The following is a 20,542-nucleotide window of genomic DNA, read 5'->3' as shown; positions in this document are numbered from 1 at the left end:
AGAGTCTTTCAGAGGCCCTCTGTGATAGGCTTCTGTCCTGCTCCCCACAGGGAATCTATCTTATGGAAGAAGGGGGAGATGAAAGAACTGGAGGAGACAGGAGTTTCACAAGGTGAACTCAAACTCTTAAACAGCCACGTTAAGAAGAAGACAGCGCCATTCACAGTGCACTGATTTCACATATTCATACATCAGATAGAGTGGATATATTTTGCTCTGTAGAAAACATGGCATATGTGGTACTCCACATCTTCTTTCAACTCATTCCCCAAACTCTTGTGCAAAGGAACATCGTTCATGGCTGCCCTGATGGATGGTTTTGCCTAGTTATGAAAACAAATTTGAATGTGTTTGGGCAGATTGGCTTTTAGTTGCTGTTCACTCAATTGTGTTTGATTGTTCCTACTGTGCTGAACTCCATTAGTGAGTATTCAAGTCTAAGATTTCAAGGCTATTATTCTCCTTCTAATGGAAAATATAATTTAAATGTAATTTTAAAGGAAATGATAGGCTGTCTAGCAGCTGCATGCAGCCAGGAAGAATGGCATTGCATTAAATGCAATGGTCAATCCAAAGCACAACAAACCAAAACACTTTAAATGTACTGATCTAAGAAAGTAAACACCATAAGAACGCACCTCGCTCACTGTAAATGCAAGATGGACTCTTTAGGCCATGGGACATAATCTTATATAAGGTGGTCAAATCAAGGTACACCTACTATAAAATAAAGATGTGCAAAATGCCCTCCCATCAGATGGTGCCAGCATGGTAACTGACAACTGCCTGCTCTGATATTAATACCCTGGTACCGAACAATATAGGAGGTTTTCTGCTAAGGGAGTAAACACAGTATCTTCTTTAATGTCATAGGTATTCTATCCTTTATTTCGATTTGACCTAAGAGGAAACTTGTTAGAGGCTGGTCTGATGTGTGTTACTGGCCCTCAAGATCTGGTTACATCTACCCTTGTTTTGTAAACCTGCCTAAGACATACCTGATAGGTTGATTAAACAGTCTATACCTGGACATGGCAGAATGGGGAGGCATGGCTAAGGTTCCCAGGCTTGGAAAGGACAGGAAAAGCAAGAGAAACAGATGGACAAGAAGAGAGGAGGAAGGAGGAAGCCATAATGGGTTAGTGTGGAGATAAAACTATGTGGGCCAAGTGGAAGGCCTCCAATAATGGCATGAAAAGCCCCAGATGAAGAATACAAGCAAGTTCCCTGGGATTATGGATGGAAGGTAGACCAGATGAGGAGGATTAAGGTGCATGGCATTGGATGGGGGCTGGGAGATGGATGGTGGGGTTATTGAGACAGTATAGGTGAAATATCTATCTGGCCCAAGGTAAATAAGGCAATTATAAAATCTAACAGGTGTCCATGTCTTATTATTAGTGATAACAGGTTAAATAATACTGCTATGATAATATTAAGGCTAACAGTAAATATTAAATAGCCCAACACACCTATTTATTATTTGCTACACTATAAACTGAAGCTCAGAAAGTTTAACTTAGCAAGTCCAAATAAGGGCCAGTGCCGGTCGTTATTTACCTGACTCTGACATGTCAGATTCTATAGTTATGTGGAAAAATGGCTACATTCTGACAACCTTTAGAATTTTACATCAGGAGAGAGGCGTACTCTCATAGAAGGTAAGTTTTGGAATCAGAACTGGATTTATAGTCACAATAGCTCTGTGTGACTTATTTACCTCTGCATCTTGGATCTCAGCTGTTTTTTTTATGTAAAGGAATAGAGTTAAAGAAAAAGGAAAGGTTTTGTTGCTCTCCTTGTGGAGCTCCTGTCCTCTCTAGGTCCCACTATCTTCCCCTTCTTTCCTAGGATTCCCTACACTCTACCCAAAGTTTGGTTAAGAGTCTCAGCATTTGCTTTGATACACTGCTGGGAAGAGTCTTTCAGAAGCCCTCTGTGGTAGGCTCCTGTCCTGTTTCCTGTTTTCTCCTTCTTTCAATGTCCATCTCATTTGTCTTTCTGAGTGAGGATTGATCATCTTACCCAGGGACCTCCTTCTTGCTTAGCTTCTTTAAGTGTACAGATTTTAGTATGTTTATCTTATATTCTATGTCTAGCATCCACTTATAAGTGAGTATATACTGTGTGTGTCTTTCTGCTTCTGGGATACCTCACTCAGGACGATCTTTTCTAGATCCCACCATTTGCCTGCAAATTTCATAAATTCCTTGTGGGCACAGGTTTTTTTTTTTTTTTTTTTTCTGAGACTGATACTCCAACCAAGGACCATTCATGGATATAACCCTGTTCAGATGTATCCCATGGCAGCTTAGTATCCAAGTGGGTTCCCTAGTAAGGGGAACAGGGACTGTCTCTGATATGAACTCAGTGGTGGGCTCTTTGACCACTCCTCCCCCCGAGGGGGGAGTAGCCTTACCAGGCCACAGTGGAGGACAATGTAGCCAGTCCTGATGAGACCTGATAAGATAGGGTCAGATGGAAGGGGAGGAGGACCTCCACTATCAGTGGGCTTTGAAAGGGGAAGGGGAGGAGATGAGAGAGGGGGCCAAAGCTGGGATACAAGGTGAATAAACTGTAATCAGTATAAAACAATAAAAATATAATTTAAAAAAAAATAAAAAGGGAAGGAACACATTCCAAGACAGAGGACTTCTGCCCACACCAGTGAAATGTGAGTCAGGTAGATGATAAGGGAAAGTAGAAGTAAACACCATGAAAACATGTGTTATAATGGCAGATAGAATATGTTTTTGAGTGTGTGTAGCCAAAGAGGAAAATTGGGTCAGGTTGTGGAGATGATTAAGTGATCTAGATGGCATGTAAAGAATTTCCTAAGACATTCTAAGACTGCATCTACCTTCTAGTTTTCACTTATCATTAGCTGGGGCTTATGGGCAAGAGGAACTGAACTGAGATTTACATTTTTTTAAAGATTTATTTATTATTTATACAACATTCTGCCTGTACACCAGATCTTACTATACATGGTTATGAGCCACCATGTGGTTGCTGGGAATTGAACTCAGGACCTTTGGAAGAACAGTGAGTGTTCTTAACCTGTGAGCCATTTCTCCAGTCCTGAGATTTACTTTTTAAAAATACAGTAATCAAGTGTCTGTCATGCTGTTAATGAAGGGGTCAATGGTGGAATGCTCTTCTCTTGTCTAAGATACAGAACATAGAATAGACTCAAATATCATTCTGTGAAATTTACAGAAGCTGCTTACTACTTGACAGCAAAAGAAAAACCCAACCTACTGTCCCTTAAGGACCAGCTGAACCTCAGCTACGTTCTATAAGATACAGGTCTCATTTTTTTCAAACTGAGACATATAGGGATTTATTAGCAATGCATTTAATAACTTGATTAGCTTCAAAGTGAAACTGATTGTAAGAAAACTAGAGCCCATACAGCCTTTACTTGGTTTTCTGTCACTACTTTACCAGCTTGTCCAGACATATTTCCTGAACAATGGAAGATACACAATATTATCCTACTGTCTGCAACACTCGAGAATGCTTCCGTATAAACACCTAATCTACAAATATTTCATCAGAACATGGGGAACTTGGATGGCAGTTCCCTGGCAAGAATCAAGGAGATAAGGGAGAAGCAACACATACATGTGTCTGGAAGGTAAACGGCCAATCTCCTCACAGTTTGCAAGGGTGAATTTTGGAACTTTTCTGAGAAATTAGAAAAATATATCAAATCCCCTCCTTTAATGAACTTGTTATGAACCTAAGCTAATGGGTAACAAAGAGTTTACTGCCTGCTAAAATCTCAGAGAAAAACAAAGCAAAGAGCGTAAACACTACAAACAATATAAGAGGCTAAGAGAGTGTAGTGATTGTGCCTTCCTGGACCTTCTGGGTCCAATCTCAGTATATGTCCCAATGCTGTCCATCCACTGAGAGACAAGGAAGTGCTTATTTTCATAAATGTTAAGAGGTACGGTTTTCTCATAACAGTATAGCATGATGGTCCTGTAAAAACTCTTGGTGATGTGAGCAACCTTGATTTGTTAGGGGTAATGTTATGTTGCTTCTCTTAAACATTCACTTGGAAGGAACAAGCGATGAGATTCCCCTGTTTGATTTTATAAAGAAGCATTGTCATAGCAACAGAGCACATTTTGAATTCCTTTCCATACGAGCTTCCTTTCAGTAATTTGATTTTTGGAAAGTGTGGGCTGGACATTATGTGGAGCTTTGAGATAAAGTGAGATTACTTGAACCCATAATTATGGTGATGAGGTTAAGGCGAATAATTATGCATCTAATTATGGAAATTAACACCAGGATACACAGCATCGCCATGGCCACTTCCTCAGCTTACTTCCTCACTTGCTGCATAAGTTGGTGCTTTTGACATTATGCCTTGTAGAGAAAAATTAAATCACATATATTTATCTTTTAGAAAATTATTGTGAAATTGTTTCTGTGTTAAAATGGAATTTCAGTGGTTTTTTGGAGGAGTCATTTATAATCCGTTTTAATATTATTATTTCTTTGTTGTTGTGCTTGAGAGCAAAGTCAACAGCATTTAGCATGCACATACCACAGAGCTACACCGTGATCCTTTTAGCTACCAACTTAGGGCGTCCCCTCCCCCCCAAATCATTCTAATCATTTTGTTGGCTACTACTGATGTCCCTAATACATCAGGGACATATTTTATGTTGATTCTTTCACTTTACTCCACAAGGCTCCTCATCGCTCAGAATATAGAAAGTTAGTTTTGTCCAAGTTAACAAAAGTTAGAATTTGAACCCAAGTCTGTAAAATTCCAAATTATATATTTACAGTAGTTACATTAGGAGAAGGCATGCAGGAAATTATTTGGAGAAAATATCAATGCCCATTGTTTGTGCCCCTAAAATGTGCATATCATGTCCTTAAATGGTACTGAGACCTTTGGGTATTGTGTACTTAAAAAGGTATGTGTCACAGACTTTCTTCTCTTTTTGCGTCTTGAGTGATACATACTCCAAGTAAAGCATGAATAGATTTGGTTGAATTAACCCCTTTTCTAAGTGACAACTTTTAACTAATTGTTTTCTTTTTATTGCTCCCCAAATAGCAGGCAGCATTTAGCTAAGCATTTTTTTCTCACTTATTTTCTATAAGTAAAATTTATAGGTAATTCATAACTTATAAATCAGGTATAAATAAATATATGTACAGCTTATTTATTATATATAGTTCTAACATACATTTCCAACCCTAACCTGTGGAAACTCTGACAATAGTATAATTTTTATGTTTTATTAAAGTTTATTTTTGTATGTATCATATGTTTTAAAAAGTTTTATTTACATGAAGACTAACATAGTGATAGCCTCCAATTTTACTAGAGATCATGATAATTTCTCATGAGAGTAAATTAGGAAAACACAGTTATTGACACTTGCCCTTTACCTGTAGTGAACCTGAGAGGATAAAGCAATTTCATACAGATTCTAACCTTTATTGCTTAAGTTATGCCTGATAGAGAAGAAGCAACAAACATAAACAGAACTCAGCACTCCTAACTGCTACTGAAGTTGCTTTTTAATATATCATGTAGCCATGGGTGCTTCACAATGGAGGAGACAGGCTTATTTCATTTGAATCCTTACCTGTACAATGTCTCTTTCGGCGTATTTCCCTCTGGAGGAAACTCTTACATCATCTCCATCCAATTCAACCATTGCTTGAAAATGAAATGCAGTCATTAACTGAATATAATGCAGTGAAATGAAACAGTGTGAACTAAGAAATCACTACATATGTGTGCAAGAACACACCCTGTGTAGTTACAGACAGGGGCTTCAACCTCCATTCTTTAATCATTTTCCCCAAACATCCTGATGGATTATACCATCTACAGCTAAAAAAAGCCATGAGAATGACTTTCCCCTCTCATGAGGTCAATGCATTGTTGAGCATTCTCTGAGCTTGTCTTTCCACCCAGTTCACTTTCCTATAGGATTTAAACCTGGGTTATATCCTTAAGTGGCAGAATGGGCATGTGATGTTAGCCCACCGATTTTCAGCTTTTTCTTTCTAATTTATGAAACAACAACAGTTATCACCTTCAGGTTGAGCCTCATTCTTACTGACATTACAAGGTCCACACATCATCCCAAGTTTTGCTTTACAGTTCATTGCAAAACAAAGTGATATTTATTCAGTCCTGAATAAAGTATGGTTTTTGTGATGCATGATAATTCTGCTAGTTAAGAAATAATTTCAGCATTGGCTGCAACAGCTGGTATTCGGAAATACTGTCCAAACAGAGCAGCTGCTGATGTCTGATGCTGCGATTAGAAACATATCCCAGAGTTTATTAAGTTTGCTGTGAGAATTATCTAAGTAATTAATTGTATGAGTGATCTGGCTTGTGCTTAGCGTGTAATTCAGTTACAGAAAAGTCATTTTGCACACACAGGACAATCTACAAACTCCAAAGAGGCCCCGAAATGTAAAGCAGTGCTCACGGGAACACCATCCTCCACCTTGCATTCTTTTCTTCAGTGTCTGTAATGAATTTGGGTTGGAAGACATTGCTTTCAAATTTATCTTTCTACCTATGTTCATGAGTCAATGTTTTGGCTGAAGCATTACTAGTAAATATGATTAGCAGACTTGCCTGTACGTATAATATATGCCAGAATTTTATAGAATGTATGATCTACCAACAATAGGGCCAGTACCTTATTCCTGGGGCTGTAAATGTTATGCTCACATATTTGAAACAAATAACTCCTGTTATCATCTGTGCTTGCTTTTACAATTTTCATATTACTTCAGCATTTAATTGCACATTGCTGGTGGTATGCTGTACTCTCCGCTATGCTCATAATTTGCAACAATTCCCCTACACGCACTCTAAAATGGGAACAAGACTCAGAAGGCAACAGAGACCTTGCTTTTATTATCCTCTCCAATCTCTATTGCCTCATTGTCATCCAGGAAGAAAATGAGTAATCTTGCATATTAAAGAGGTTACCTTCCACTCTTCAGCGTGCTTAAAGATTAAAGGTTGCAGACAGCGTGAGCTTTTGAGAGCAATAGAAGCAAGATGATAATGATGGAGGAGCCACACCCACACTTCAGGTTTTCTGCCTGTCTGATCCACAGGGCAGAGATTATGCCCTGAAAGGATAAGCCTGTGCCTCTCTCTCGCTATAGGAGATAGGGTGAATGGCTAACTTACATCTCTTCTCTCCAGCTTGCATCAAAGTAGCTGCTGCATTAAGTTTTCTTGTTTTATTATTTTTTTTGGAAGAGTTAAAAGCGAACTTTTGACAGCAGAACAGCAATTTGAATGGCAGAGATTTTTCTATCTCATCCACCAGCAATTTCCTTTGCTTCTTAGCCATGGAGTTAAGGGAAAAAGCAGATTTGATAGAATAACTTTCTCTCTCTCTCTTTCTCTCTCTCTCTCTCTCTCTCTCTCTCTCTATATATATATATATATATATATATATATATATATAAGTGTGTGTCTGTGTTTATACATGTATATGTATTATACACCTGTATATATGTATGTATAACATATGTATGCATGTATGTATGTATATATGTAGGTTAAAGAAGAATTCATTGTATCCTAGCCAAATAATCAGCCTTTTTAAAAACAGTGGACCAGGAAACCATCTCTATCTCATTGAAACTTCTGCCATGGTAAAAATAGAAACTAGGAGTTGCAGGAGCCTAAGTCCATACTTATATTTTCCCGAGAATAATGGGAACTCCGAGTTTTAAGAGTTGGGGGAATCTACTTGGAAGCCAGGTTCCCTTTCTGTCTACACCCTTCACTCATACTTCCTCGCAGCAGCGTGTCCACTCCATAGAATGGTGCTGGACTCCAGGAGGCATCCGCCTCTCAAAGCAGGAGCAGCTGGTCTCAGAGTGAAGACATGTTTCAGGGAAGTTTATTGTCCAAGGAGACTCATCAGGGAAGTTTAGGAAACGAGTCGGGGCCGTCAAGAAATGCAAAGTCTGGCCCCATCCACAGGTTAAAGTATATTCTTTACTGTACTCCTGGTAATAAAACTGATATCTTCATCTGATGAATTATTTTCCCTCAGTTAGTTCTGGACGTCTAGGTGAGAAATGATGAATTACCATTTCTCAGCCCTCTACCAATTCACTGGGAAAAAACAGAGAAAATAAGTAGCCTTGGATTTGGGGTGAGAGTTGTACCCAAGTATTGTGTGCGGTCTACATGAAAGGACAGAGACAGAAATCTGCACCGGCAAGGGCCAGTGGTTTTGCACTCTTCTGTCATGTAATGGGTTCTTACAAAACAAAAACTGACTAATGTGAACCCACCAGGCCTGGCAGACTGCACTGTACTCATGAGTGATAAACCCTTAGAGGAAAAAGCAGCAGGGAGATTGTGTGAGCTATTTTAGCCTGCAGTGGGTGGATTTTGGGAACCACAATCTGTCACCTGTAACCAATGCAGATAACCATGAGCCAAAGTGAGAAGATGTCTTAGCATTTGCAACTCTAAGGAGGCAGCTTAAGGACACAGCTGAACAGATGTAAATGACCAGAGAAAATAGTAGCAAAAGCAGCAGTAGTCAGGACTAAAAGACCTTGGCTTAAGAAACAGGGAGGACCAGTGTCAAGCTAAATAAATGGCCACTGTTAGTAACTGTGTAGATAATGACGTTGCCTGCCTCTCAATTGCAGATCAGAGGCATCCACTAAAACAAAATTAGCCAGGTGACCAGTAACAAACCATCCTTAAAGAAGTTCACTCGGGCCATTATTACATGAAAAGCTGTTCCTTAACTGGTCTTTGGAGAGGCCAGACCATAGTTAGCCAGTCAAGTCATCAATTATTCAGATCAGTTCAACTGTCACTGAATTTTGTTCTTTCACATGACAGAGTTCTTGGTTTATAAGGATAATTCTATCAACTAACCAGAGGCTGGAATCACATTCAATTAGCATTTCATGCTTATGTTAATATTTCCGCTCACAACTTAATGATTCATTAATTTAGCACTGTTCCTTAAAGGCTGTCGACACTTTTCCCTGCAAAAAGTGTGCTTCCTTAAAGCGTTCTTTGCCTTAGGAATCAAATCTCAATTTATTACTCTGTCAGTCTTACACAGTGTTACAAGGTACCAACCGTGAGGAAATGTCAAAGGTGCGTGTTTAATTAATGTACAAGCTAGAGGGAGGTGTCTTACTCAATGACAGTGTTTTACAAACTCCATCACTCTCTTTACACAGTTAAGGCTGATGGAAATGTAATAGCACCGCAACTCCACTGAGATCTTGCTACTCACCATCAAATTCTGCGGGTCCAACACCTACTATAATGATTGACATTGGAAGCTTCGAGGCCTTTAGGAAGAAAAAACAAAATTAGATTTCAATTAAGACATTTAGTTCTCAATGCTGAGGACAGAGTGAATTCATCTGTACTCCCATCCCCATCACAAGGAAGAAACGGTATGCACACTGCCAACACCTTTGGCAACTTGCAAACCATTCCCATCTTTAGGCCACTGTTTGCACTCTGTTTCACTGAAAGGTAGCCATTGATGTGGACAATGATTTTTGCCAAACTTCTTGAAAAATGAGACTGAGTATTATCAGACAAAATTGTTCCTCATGCTCAGGGTCTGTCTTCATTCCTGCTCAGGACACCCAGGAGCCTGTCACTGGCCAGGGTGGGACTCACTCCTATGAAGTACATTCGCCCTGGCATTAACTGGGTAAATCTGACATTCCAGATCCAATTTTAATATCCAGTCATTTCTGTTGGCAAAGAGCCTCTATGGAGATAGACTATCAATGAGAACTGAAAACCGCACATGGTTCTCATACAAGCAAGGTGTCTTAGTAGTATCCTAGGGTGACATGAGTACCACAGCACTCTCAGAAGCACTTGGAGGGACATTACCACAGGCCTATGCCTCTGTTCAGCCTAAGGCCACCTGAGGCTCAGGGGCTTAGCAGAAGAGCATCAACTGCTGGCCAGCCCTAGAAGATTCTGCTTCTAACTCATCTTTCAAGTGTGTTGGTGCAGGCACTGCAGTCTGCCTGATCAGAACCACTGCCCAGCTACAGGGCCTGGGTCAATCCAGCTGAGGCTGGTCATTCTCAGGTTACAGAGAAGACATGAGAGACGGTACACTTGAGTACCTGGCTGCCAGCCTCAACTTGCCTGTCTACACACATACACATATACACAAATAAATACATATGAATTAAAAAAAATTCAACAGTTAGAATCAGTGACAGACGCACAACGTTCACAGGGAGACCATCTTACAATGGGAAGTTGATAAACTACAAAAACCTCTTTCTTAGTGCAGTCTCTCCGCTCAGTTAATCATGAATTATTAAATCAGTATGTTAAAGTGTAAACTAATAGCACTAACTAGAAAGGAAACAGAAATCCAATGTAAGTAAATGTGGGTAAAAACAGAATATATATAAAGAAATTGTGTTGTCCACAAGAGAAAATAATATGAGCCACTGAGTTATTCCCTACATATACTTATTTTTTTCTCACACTAAATAACTAACAATATATTTCTGTCACTAAAGTCGTGAGGCCTGACAAATAACCCATCTATTCAGTTCATTTTCTACGCCAAACAATGCCAATCTTAGGCATAGAAAAAGTAGGTAAACAGGTATAATTTAGCAGACCATCATCTGATAAGCATAGATTTTTATAGCTAGCGTTCAAAAGAAAAAAAAATTAAATCATCAACAAGTAAAATATACAACAGGTATTATAATGCACAGGATGGCTTTAAGCAACTGTGGAAGTAGAGACTGATTGGCATTCTCAGGGAACTGAAATGTTAGGACATGAGAGGTCCTAGTCTTAATCATGATTCCCTCTGCTCTGCCTAAAGTTTGGCTATGAGTCTCAGCATCTGCCTTGATACCCTGCTGGGTAGTCTTTCAGAGGCTGTCTGTGGTGGGCTCCTGTCCTGTTCCCCGTCTTCTCCCATTTTAGATGTCCATACTGTTGTTATCCCTTCTGAATGATGATTACGCATCTTTCCTAGAGACCAACAGAACCAAAAAATCCGGACCCTGAGAAGCCTGCAGAGACTGATACACCAACTAAGGACAAAACATGGAAAGTACCTAGACCCCTTGCTCAGATGTAGATCATAGGCAGCTCAGTCTCCATGTGGGTTCCCTAGTAAGGGGAGCAGGGGCTGTCTCTGACATGAACTCAGTGACTGGTTCTTTGATCACCTTCCCCTTAGGGGGTTCAGCCTTACCAGGCCACAGAGGAGGACAATGCAGCCAGTCCTGATGAGACCTGCTAGGCTAGGGTCAGACAGTAGGAGAGGAGGACCTCCCCTATCAGTATAAATGTGTGACAGTTTCTGGATGAATGGATGAATGCAATGAAGTGACCAATCTGTTTCTCCATGAAGTCACCTAAAATAGATTTTGTTTTCAACGTAGCCGGTACTTTACTGTCATGGAGCAGGAGACCCTAGACGTACTTACGTTAACTATGGATTCTTTAGTTTGAGCCATATCTGAGATCACGCCGTCTGTCACAATGAGGAGCACAAAATACTGGGAGCCGTCTTTTACGGAGGACGCATACCTGAAAAACAGTCGGAAGTTAAAACAGCACGTGGAGCAGGAGGAACTGCAGATGTGTGTGGCATGGCCAGCCAGACTTCTAATATCGAGGAAGTATTTGTGCATATGCCAGGAGCCTCTGATAAACAAATCTAAGTATATAGTTCTCTGAAATAATCAACCAGATGAACTGCAGCGTTAGTGCCTGGCAGGACACAGAAATATTTAGCTGCCTTGGAATTGTTTTCACTAATGAAATTTACCAGAATGAAGATTTTTTTTTTTTTTGGAAAAAGTAAAATTTGGCTATAGGTTTTTAAAAAGACCTGTCCAGACAGCAATTTATTATGTTTAAGCTCCTCAAAAATTATTTAAATCACCAGAACTTGATTTTTTTTTGAAAATTGTCCCAGCAATATTTATCTTTGTGTTATTATTTGAATAAATTATATGCGTGGTACTCACTAGATAATGGCATTCTGTAAGTTAAGCAATGATTAAATTATTCTTACTTAGGATCTGCACAGAGGCCGCGGCGCACAGCACTGTGAATTTAGGAAGTGCCCCTGACATGTACATACTGATACAATCCTGCTGTGAGTTGCACAGCCTTCACCTCATAAAAAATCAAATAGAAGATGTATGCACAGTTCTGAGTGTCCGTGTATGTGCACATGCATGTTCATAGAATGTGTATGTGTGTGTGTGTGTGTTTGTAACTGTGCATATTAGCACATGTGCTGGGTTTCTCACTGGCCTAGAACTGACCACATGAGCTAGTTCAGTCCAGAGTGAGTCTTACACAGCTTGTAAGAGACAGGGAAGGAAATAAGAAGGCATTGACCTGCATCTCAAAAAAAAAAAAAAAAAAAAAATCAACCAGACCACAGAAAAAAAAAATATTTAAAAACTTATATTGAGTAGGCAAAGAAATTGATACAGTGATGAAGAGCTCTAACTGATCCTGTTTGAACAGCTTGGATACAAACAATATGTTATATTGCAGTAGATTTTGAAATCATATGGATAAAGTATTTGCAAGTTTCTTAGGTACAAAGAATCTAGTATATACTTTTGCTATTTATAAGATGGATGTTGACACGGCTCATTCACCTACACTTGTGGAAAAGACTGTTGAATCATTTCCGCAGCGACACCACAGAGCAACAGACCCTAAACACCAAGGAATCCACATGAATGTGGCAGCAACACAATCAATAGGGAACAAGCCCAAGCAGAGGAACCCATTATCCTTTCACTTTAAAAAAAAAAAAAAAAACAATCTTACAGTTTCTAGCTGGAGTTCGGTTTGTAATATCTGAACAGTCGTTTATTAAAAAAGAAGAAAGAAAGAGAAAAGGACCTATTACTGAATATAATTCAATGCAGAGTTTTATATTTTGTGTGACTAATATAAGACCGAAAATAGTAAGAGGAAAGCCTCTAGCAGCACGCTGGCGTTGCTTTCGTGCTATTTCAGACGAATCAAAGCTGCTGAAAATGGAAGCATCACAGCACATTACAGAAGCTGAGTTTTAGGAGTATAAACTCCCGCTTTGAATGGCTTTGTAGGCTTGATCTCGCTCCTCAGTTGGCAGGCTCTGTTCACAGTGTGTAGAGAGGGGGAAAGAAACTGAAGCAGATTACAACAAACCTAAACTTTCTCTGTGGTTTTTTAAAAAATTCATAGAAACCTAGCTAGCAGTTTGCAATACTTAGAATTTTTAATAATGCTTTATAATTAATGGTATAAAAGTATGTGTATGTTTGTAAGGCTTGATGTACTTAAAATTATTATAAATTACATTTTACATAAGAGCTGACCACTCTAGTCAAGTGCTTAATTACAATATGAACTGAAAATTAATGCTTTAATTGAGACTTCTGTGTTATTTACTCCATAATTGCACCATTTATTTGGAGAGTAAATCTAAATTTCAGACAAAATCAATCTCATACTACTATTTCTTTTAATTTAGCCTATTTGTAAAAGTATTAAGTGCTTATAATGAAAATAATTAATAAGTCCCAGGAGGATCAAGTGGAAAGTTTCTGGCAGGCCACATTCCAGGTTCCTTTCAGGAAGTGACAAGACACAGGCTTGCAGATCAAATTATATTACAGAAGTTTCCTTCTTAATGGAACCTTCAGTGAACTGTATAATTAAAACTCTTATTAAAAGCCATATCACTACCTATTCTGGAATATAGCAAATCTATAATTTATATGTTAATATTACTATGATAAATCTGAGAGAAAAATTAATTTTGTCAGAGTTGCAGAATTTAAATATATTCTTCTGTAGTTTCTTTTCTGGTTCCCCGCACATTTTACATCAAAGTTCACAAATGGCTCACTCAGATTTGTGAAGTATTCTTCTAGAATTCCATTGGTTCAACAGTAACAAAGAAGGTATGGATAAAAGATAAGAAAATGACTCAGGAACGTGTCATTTAAATAAATAGATTATCATTTTTTTTTTTTTTTTTTACAATGGAGTGTGCATCTTCTTAAGATTCAGTAAAGAGCACACACATTTAAACATTTCATCACAAAGATAAGAGAATCCTGTGTTAGGAATTTGCCACCTCAAACTGTGCGATGAGGTGAGCAAGAAACCCTGCAAGAGTGGGGAGCTATTCATGTAAATGTCACTATCCACATGTGTGTTGCATCTGCCAAAAAAAAAAAAAAATGACAATAATGGCAGTGCTGGTAGCTCATGGAACTACTGTGAAGAACAAGAACCCTTGCTACAGCACAGAGGGGACTGCCAGCAATGTCATAGCCTCAGTAACGATTCTTGTTATGATTTCACCGACCGTTCACACAGATGGAGGAGGGCAAACGCAACGAACTCTTCAAATGATTTTGAAATTAATTACAGACACTCCAAAATAGAAATGTCAGTTTCTAACAAATTAAAACTAATTTTAACTGTTTTTCAGATCCTGCAGTGTTCTCAACATTAAAAACAAACAAACAAACAAACAAACAAACAAACAGAAAGAAAAGTGCCAAATGGAAAATGGACCAGGGTTGCACTGGTATTCGCTCTAAATGGGTGTGGAGAAGGGCCTGGCGGACCCAAAGCAACTGAGTAGTTCTCCGTCAGGGGAGCCTGGCTAGATTAGTGGGATGGGAGCTGGACACAGGAAACTCCTGAAGCCAGGCTATGCTGCTCCTGTTAAGATCTACAGAGGGCACCAACAGATGCTGAACAGCGTTTTTCTAGTGTTTGAGGCATTCCCTGAACCATATGGAATGAAAATCGCTGGGCATGCAAGAGACTGCAAAAAGGGTGTGTGAAGTCTCCAAACGAACACAGAACCACAAATGCTGTAAATTTGATACTTTGTGTTTTATCTATTTTGTATTTACTGCCAACCCATTATTATTATCTCAAAGCCAATTGGATACGTAGAAATCAGTCAAAAACGATCTTGTGCACAAAACTGCTTTTTGAAAGACATTAAAATAAATTTAAAATGCTCATAGACATTATAATAAACAGTTCGGTTTTCACTCATACAGGAAACTCTCTATAAGGGTAAAACAAGGAAACAGACAAATACGGATATGTACTTGCTCTAACTTAAGTACAGGTAGGTATTAATTGGGACATCTGCTATTAGCATATCAGAATTTAGTTTGTAGAAACCTTTTCTTCGAAATATGGTGTAAGGTATCTCAGATGGCCTCAAACTTGCTATGCACCCGAGGATGACATTAAACTTTCAAGCTATTGCTTCCCCTCATGAGTGCCGAGATTACATGCATGTACTCAGTTTATGGAACAAGCTCTCTAGCAACTGAGTCCATGCCTGCCTCAAGTCAATACATGCTGAGTGTTGGTTTCCCATATGGGAGGCAGTGCTGTCTGCCTCTGGTGAAGTGCATTCACCAGAGAAAACATATTCAAGAAACTTTACATAACCAGAGCTGACGCACCTGTTAACTATGCTGACGCCTTGAACAAAGAAACAAATAGTATTGTCTTTGAGCAGATGAAGTTTTAGGACAATGATTTTAGGTGAGCCAGAATTTGCCTATCCTAATAAAACGTTAAAACTAAATTAAACATCATTTTAAAAATAAAGAAAATGAAAAAAAAAAACATTTATTTCAGATATTTATATTAAAATGTGGTCAGCTTGAATGTCCTACTGTCCTAGAGAGAAAGATGAGTGATAAAAATCCAGCTCTGACTCTTTTCTCTCATTTTAAGTATAATAGGGATATGAAAGCTTTAGCTAACAGTGACTGCTATACCTGAGATTTGGAAAGTGTTGAGCATAGAGATGACTGTAAATGTACTATTTTATCACTCTATTTCATTTTGCTCTGCGTGTGTATGGTATATGTGTGAATGTAGGTGTGTTCACTCATGGAAGTGACTTGGAGGCCATGGATTAGGTCAACTTTCGTTTTCAATCCCTTCCTGCATTTATTTTTTGAGACAGAATCTCTCACTGAGAGTAGAGTTTATTGGTTCAGTTAGGATGTTGGCCCATGAACTCCAGGCATCTGTTTGTCTTTCCTTCCTACCCTTAGCACTGGGGCTGCAGATATGAATCACCAAGTCTGGGTTGTAGAGATTAGAACTCAGGTCTACATACATGAATAATAAGCACTTTCCATTTCCCCAGTCCAATACTATGGTTTAAATAGAAGTAGAGAAGCATATAAAATTTTCCATCTAAATTTAACTTTTATAATACTAGGGCAAAATTAAAGAACTGATTTATAAGTACTAATTAGCATATTTATAACAATGGGCATGGATCCATATAAAATAGATCCTGTCATTTTTCTTCTATGTATCTTTTATTAACAACTGATGTGTGGGGTAGTGTTAAGGAATTAATTAAAATTATTTTTCATTAATACAGTTTTGAGCCTGTTCTTCTTGGCAGGCAACAATAAATTAGAATGATTTAAAATGAAACATTTCTCCTATAGGCAACTTAGAAAGTCAATATGATTTTCAAATTATAAATAATGACCAAATGGTTGATTCTGAAACGAATGACTTGGGAACAGAAGAAAATAGCACACCATAGAGAAACAGAGAGAAAAGGAGGCAAAATTAACAGCCGTTTCATCAAAAACCAGTGTTTGTTGTTATTTTCAAATAAGGGTGAGACACAGAATTCTTACTTTAGTAGACATTATAGAAGGAAGTGTTTGAGAAATCCAAGACAAAGAGCCACCATAGAGAAATGGCCTCGTACATCTTTGTCATCCTGAGGTCAGCCCTGACTGCCAAGATACTTTTGTGTATTTTCACGTACCATGTAATGCAAAGAAGAACACACTGATTTTCTGGTCAGATTCAACAGAGAGGGTGGTAAAACAATGGATTATTCAGAGAGCTGAGGTGTTAGATTGTCTTTGACATTGAATGCACACTATTTTCTGTTTCTAACTTGTACATCCTAAAAGGTGCTGGACCTGACCCTTTCTTGCTAATTTCATACTACGACAGAGTTTTATAGGATTTTCCACTAGCATTAAGCAAGATTCCTTAGAGATTTGTAAAGTGATATCTACTTCATTATGTACTAGTGAACATCAATACGTATAAATTTTATGTTTTAACTTTTTTTTTCCTAGAACGTGCAGTCTGAGTCATAAGCAAATTCTTCTCTCAGTGCTATGCACTATTTACCTGCAGAGTTCTGGGAATGTATAAAATTAGCTTCTACATTAACATGACAGAGGGTGAATGAGTGTGCCCTATATATCACAGAAAGAAATTTCTTGTCTTAATGGGATTGTCTCGTTATTTTTATGCCACCACAGGACACGGCATTGATATGAATGACTTAGACATTTTCAGAATGCCATCAATCTTGTTTGTGCTCACATGTTTCCTTCAAAGAAAACACTTTCTAGGTTGGAAAGGACAGGTTCCCCAAATAACCAGGTGCTTGCAAGCTTCTTCATTTGAAACTGACGTAAAGGACTCTGTAAAGTATTGCTGATTGCTTGGTGGCAACCACCCCACACCTACTTCCTAGCTTTCTGGAGACAATGAGAAGAAAGCATCTTGATCATGGGACTGTGATGCACTGATGGGGTAGTTTCAGCGCGATCCAGTACGTCTGCACTAGCACAGACACGTTTCCTGCTCTCCTCACCTTGCTACGTGGTTTATTACAGGAGCAAAGTTGGTTGGCCCGTACAGCTGCACAGATTTCAGGCTCCTATAATAAGCTTCCATGACCCCTTCGATGCCATCACAATAAGGATTCTGGGGGTTGCCATTCTTGTAGAAAGTTAAAATAGAAAAAAAAAAGTAAAATAGAAAAAAATTAGTCTACATGAAAACCAGCTAAAAAAGATAAACTAATACACATTGACATGCATAAAGATAATTCGTACTTGAAGTTCTATGGTAGCAACCACTCCACCCCCACAAACTGATGAATCAACTGGTCCATAATACATATTACACAGATCATAATATATAATTATCTAATATGTGTATATATATATATATATATATATATATATAATTTGAAAAAGAGAGGTTGTGAAATTTCAAAATAACCTGAGAAGCACATCAGACATTTCAAAATCAAAGACACATTAAAAATCTCAATTCCACATAGGTTTGTGTACATATTGAGGTTTTATTTAAAATCTATAAAGAAGAGTGTCAATGATAATTATTTTTATCTCTGGTCAGTTATGCATCTAGTGGTTATCACTCCATATCCTTGACATAGTCTAAATTTTCCCAACTTAATATAGGTAATAAGCATGCATCACAATCTAAAACAAGTAAATGCTATCAATTCAGTTGTACTTGAAAGCTGGGGGAAAAAAAACCAAAATATTTTCTATCTACATGCTTTACAGAACACGGTTGCCTGACTATGCCTGGAGAGAGGGTCATAAGGAATATAATTTTAAGGGAGAAACATCAAAACAAGAAAATCGGAAGGAAAAAAATCAAAGAGCATATCCATGTAGTTTAAGTGAATGGAGCTGGTTAGTGAAAAAACCCTTGTTCTGCTTGTTCTGGTGACAGAGCCTTCCTGTCTCACCCCACCAATGCCCAGGCACTGTCAAGGTTAATCCTCCTGGTCCACATTCCACTAATGATTCAAGTGATACCATGTTAATTACTGATTCATTGCCTATCAGATTGTCTCTAACGTTTTGCCCATTTGTATCCTGGCATCAAATAGTAGTCTGCATTGTCTCCAGAACAGCTGAGGTGGGCTGTTCTGAAGCAGGATACCTCATGAGCCAGGTTAAGATGCTGATATGAGTTTGTGGTCATCCGAAAGCCTGACATGAGCTGGTGTAAAGAGCCAAATGGATGTGCCATAGGGTCATTTCTAAGACATGGCAGCTGACTTCCCACAGTGAGAGAACAATCAAAGAAAGAACAAAGCCCCAGCAGCTTCACCATTGTTTCTGCTCTACCCTATCTGCTAAGACTGGGGCACAAAGAGGGGCCTTCTCAAGTAGGGGCGATTTAGCTCCACCTATGGAAGCCAGGCACACGTAAAATTATAGATATATATAAAGACATAATAAACCACAATTTTAAAACATCAATAATTTAAACATATTTAAACATCAATAATTCTAGTGTGCATGCTTATCCCTAAGCAATCACAATAAGTGATCATTTACCACTGAAGTTTATTGAATTCTGTATAGTGATTTTTATACTGAAGGCTGTGTGTATGAAACTTTAATGGTTAAAATGATCTGTAAAATGCTGTTATACTTAACCCACACATAAAATGTAAACACTGAGTTGTTAGCTCACCCAAGGTCATGCAATGCAAGAGAGATATAAATTGTGACTCTAGGAAGTCTGATCTCAGAACTCTAGCTCTTAATCCCTTCTTCTCGCCACTTGCCACCTAGGACACAGCTGATGTTTTTGCAAAGCTGGGGAGCTTAGAAACTAAGCCAGATGAGATTAACACCTTCAACGTTGTCATTTATGAGCAGGGGGTTTATACTCACTCTTTGCTCACAGTTTTTATGTTTTCTTTGAATATTTTAAATAACACACACACACAGTATTTTAGAATTGTGACGGTGTAAATAAAAATGTCCTCCATAGGCTCATATATTTAAACTCTTGGTCCCCCAGTTGGTAGAGCTCTTTGGGTAGGCTTAGAAGGTACGGCCTTGATGATGGAGGTTTAGCACTAGAGGTAGGCTTTGAGGTTTAAAAGCCACATGCTGTTCTCATTTTGTACTTTCTACTTCCTGTTTACAGTTTAAGATGTGAGCTGCTCCAGTGTGATGCCTGCTTGCTGCCATGTTTCCCCATCATGATAGTGATGGACCCCTATCCCTCTGGAACTGTAAGATCCTAATTAACCTTTTCTTCTCTGTTGCCTCAGTCATGGTGTCACAGGAATAGTAACTAGTAAAGAAATGATGTAAGAAAAAGCAAAACAAAATTTTAAAACGTCACCCAGAAAAATAAATGCTCCATGTTCTCTCTAATATGGAAATCCTAGCGTTGGCTCTTTAGCTTTGAGTATTTTTTTCTAATAGGCGAATGTGCAAACACGGTCCCCCATTACCACAAATTATGCAGTTGAGTTTCCCACATTTGGGGCAATCACAGGGGTCAACATATCTGGAGTGCAATGCATAAGCCTCACCCTGAGAAAACCATTCCTGGGAACATGGTATACACCCTGCTAGGTAATTATAGGTATTTAACTCCGAGTGCTTATAGAAGCCAGGAAAGTAGAAAGCAGCCATTGGTGGGAGCTAATCTTAGGGAACCAAGAATGGAATACAAGTGGTATGAAGTAGGAAATGAGAATAATGGGAAAATGGTCTAAGTGTGGAGGGATGTAAGACAGTATGGATGGGAGGAAAGAGAACTAACATTAAGGATGTTTTAAAAATCCTTATGAAAACCCTCTATCTATCTATCTATCTATCTATCTATCTATCTATCTATCTATCT

General features: G+C 38.5%; 1 protein-coding gene and 1 non-coding gene across 2 annotated transcripts in view; both read right to left on the bottom strand.

The window, feature by feature from the left end:
• The window catches only part of Cpne8 (copine 8), a 176,550-nt gene that overhangs the window by 4,988 nt on the left and 151,020 nt on the right, over positions 1-20,542 (bottom strand). Inside the window, exons 16-19 of the mRNA XM_055627230.1 lie at positions 17,724-17,851; positions 11,500-11,602; positions 9,300-9,357; positions 5,625-5,698 (exon numbers count right to left, since the gene is read on the bottom strand). Coding sequence (XP_055483205.1) covers positions 5,625-5,698; positions 9,300-9,357; positions 11,500-11,602; positions 17,724-17,851 — 363 coding nt within the window. The remainder of the gene's footprint in view (positions 1-5,624; positions 5,699-9,299; positions 9,358-11,499; positions 11,603-17,723; positions 17,852-20,542) is intronic.
• LOC129691241 (U1 spliceosomal RNA) lies at positions 20,116-20,279 on the bottom strand. Its single transcript, XR_008722436.1, has one exon. It is a non-coding gene; the product is annotated as a U1 spliceosomal RNA (small nuclear RNA).

Source organism: Psammomys obesus, unplaced genomic scaffold (assembly GCF_907164565.1).
Source record: "Psammomys obesus unplaced genomic scaffold, mPsaObe1.curated_primary_1811, whole genome shotgun sequence".
In the NCBI taxonomy this organism is placed as follows: Eukaryota; Metazoa; Chordata; class Mammalia; order Rodentia; family Muridae; genus Psammomys; species Psammomys obesus.
The sequence above is the reverse complement of the archived record's forward strand: the minus strand, read 5'-3'. Positions and strand labels throughout refer to the sequence as shown.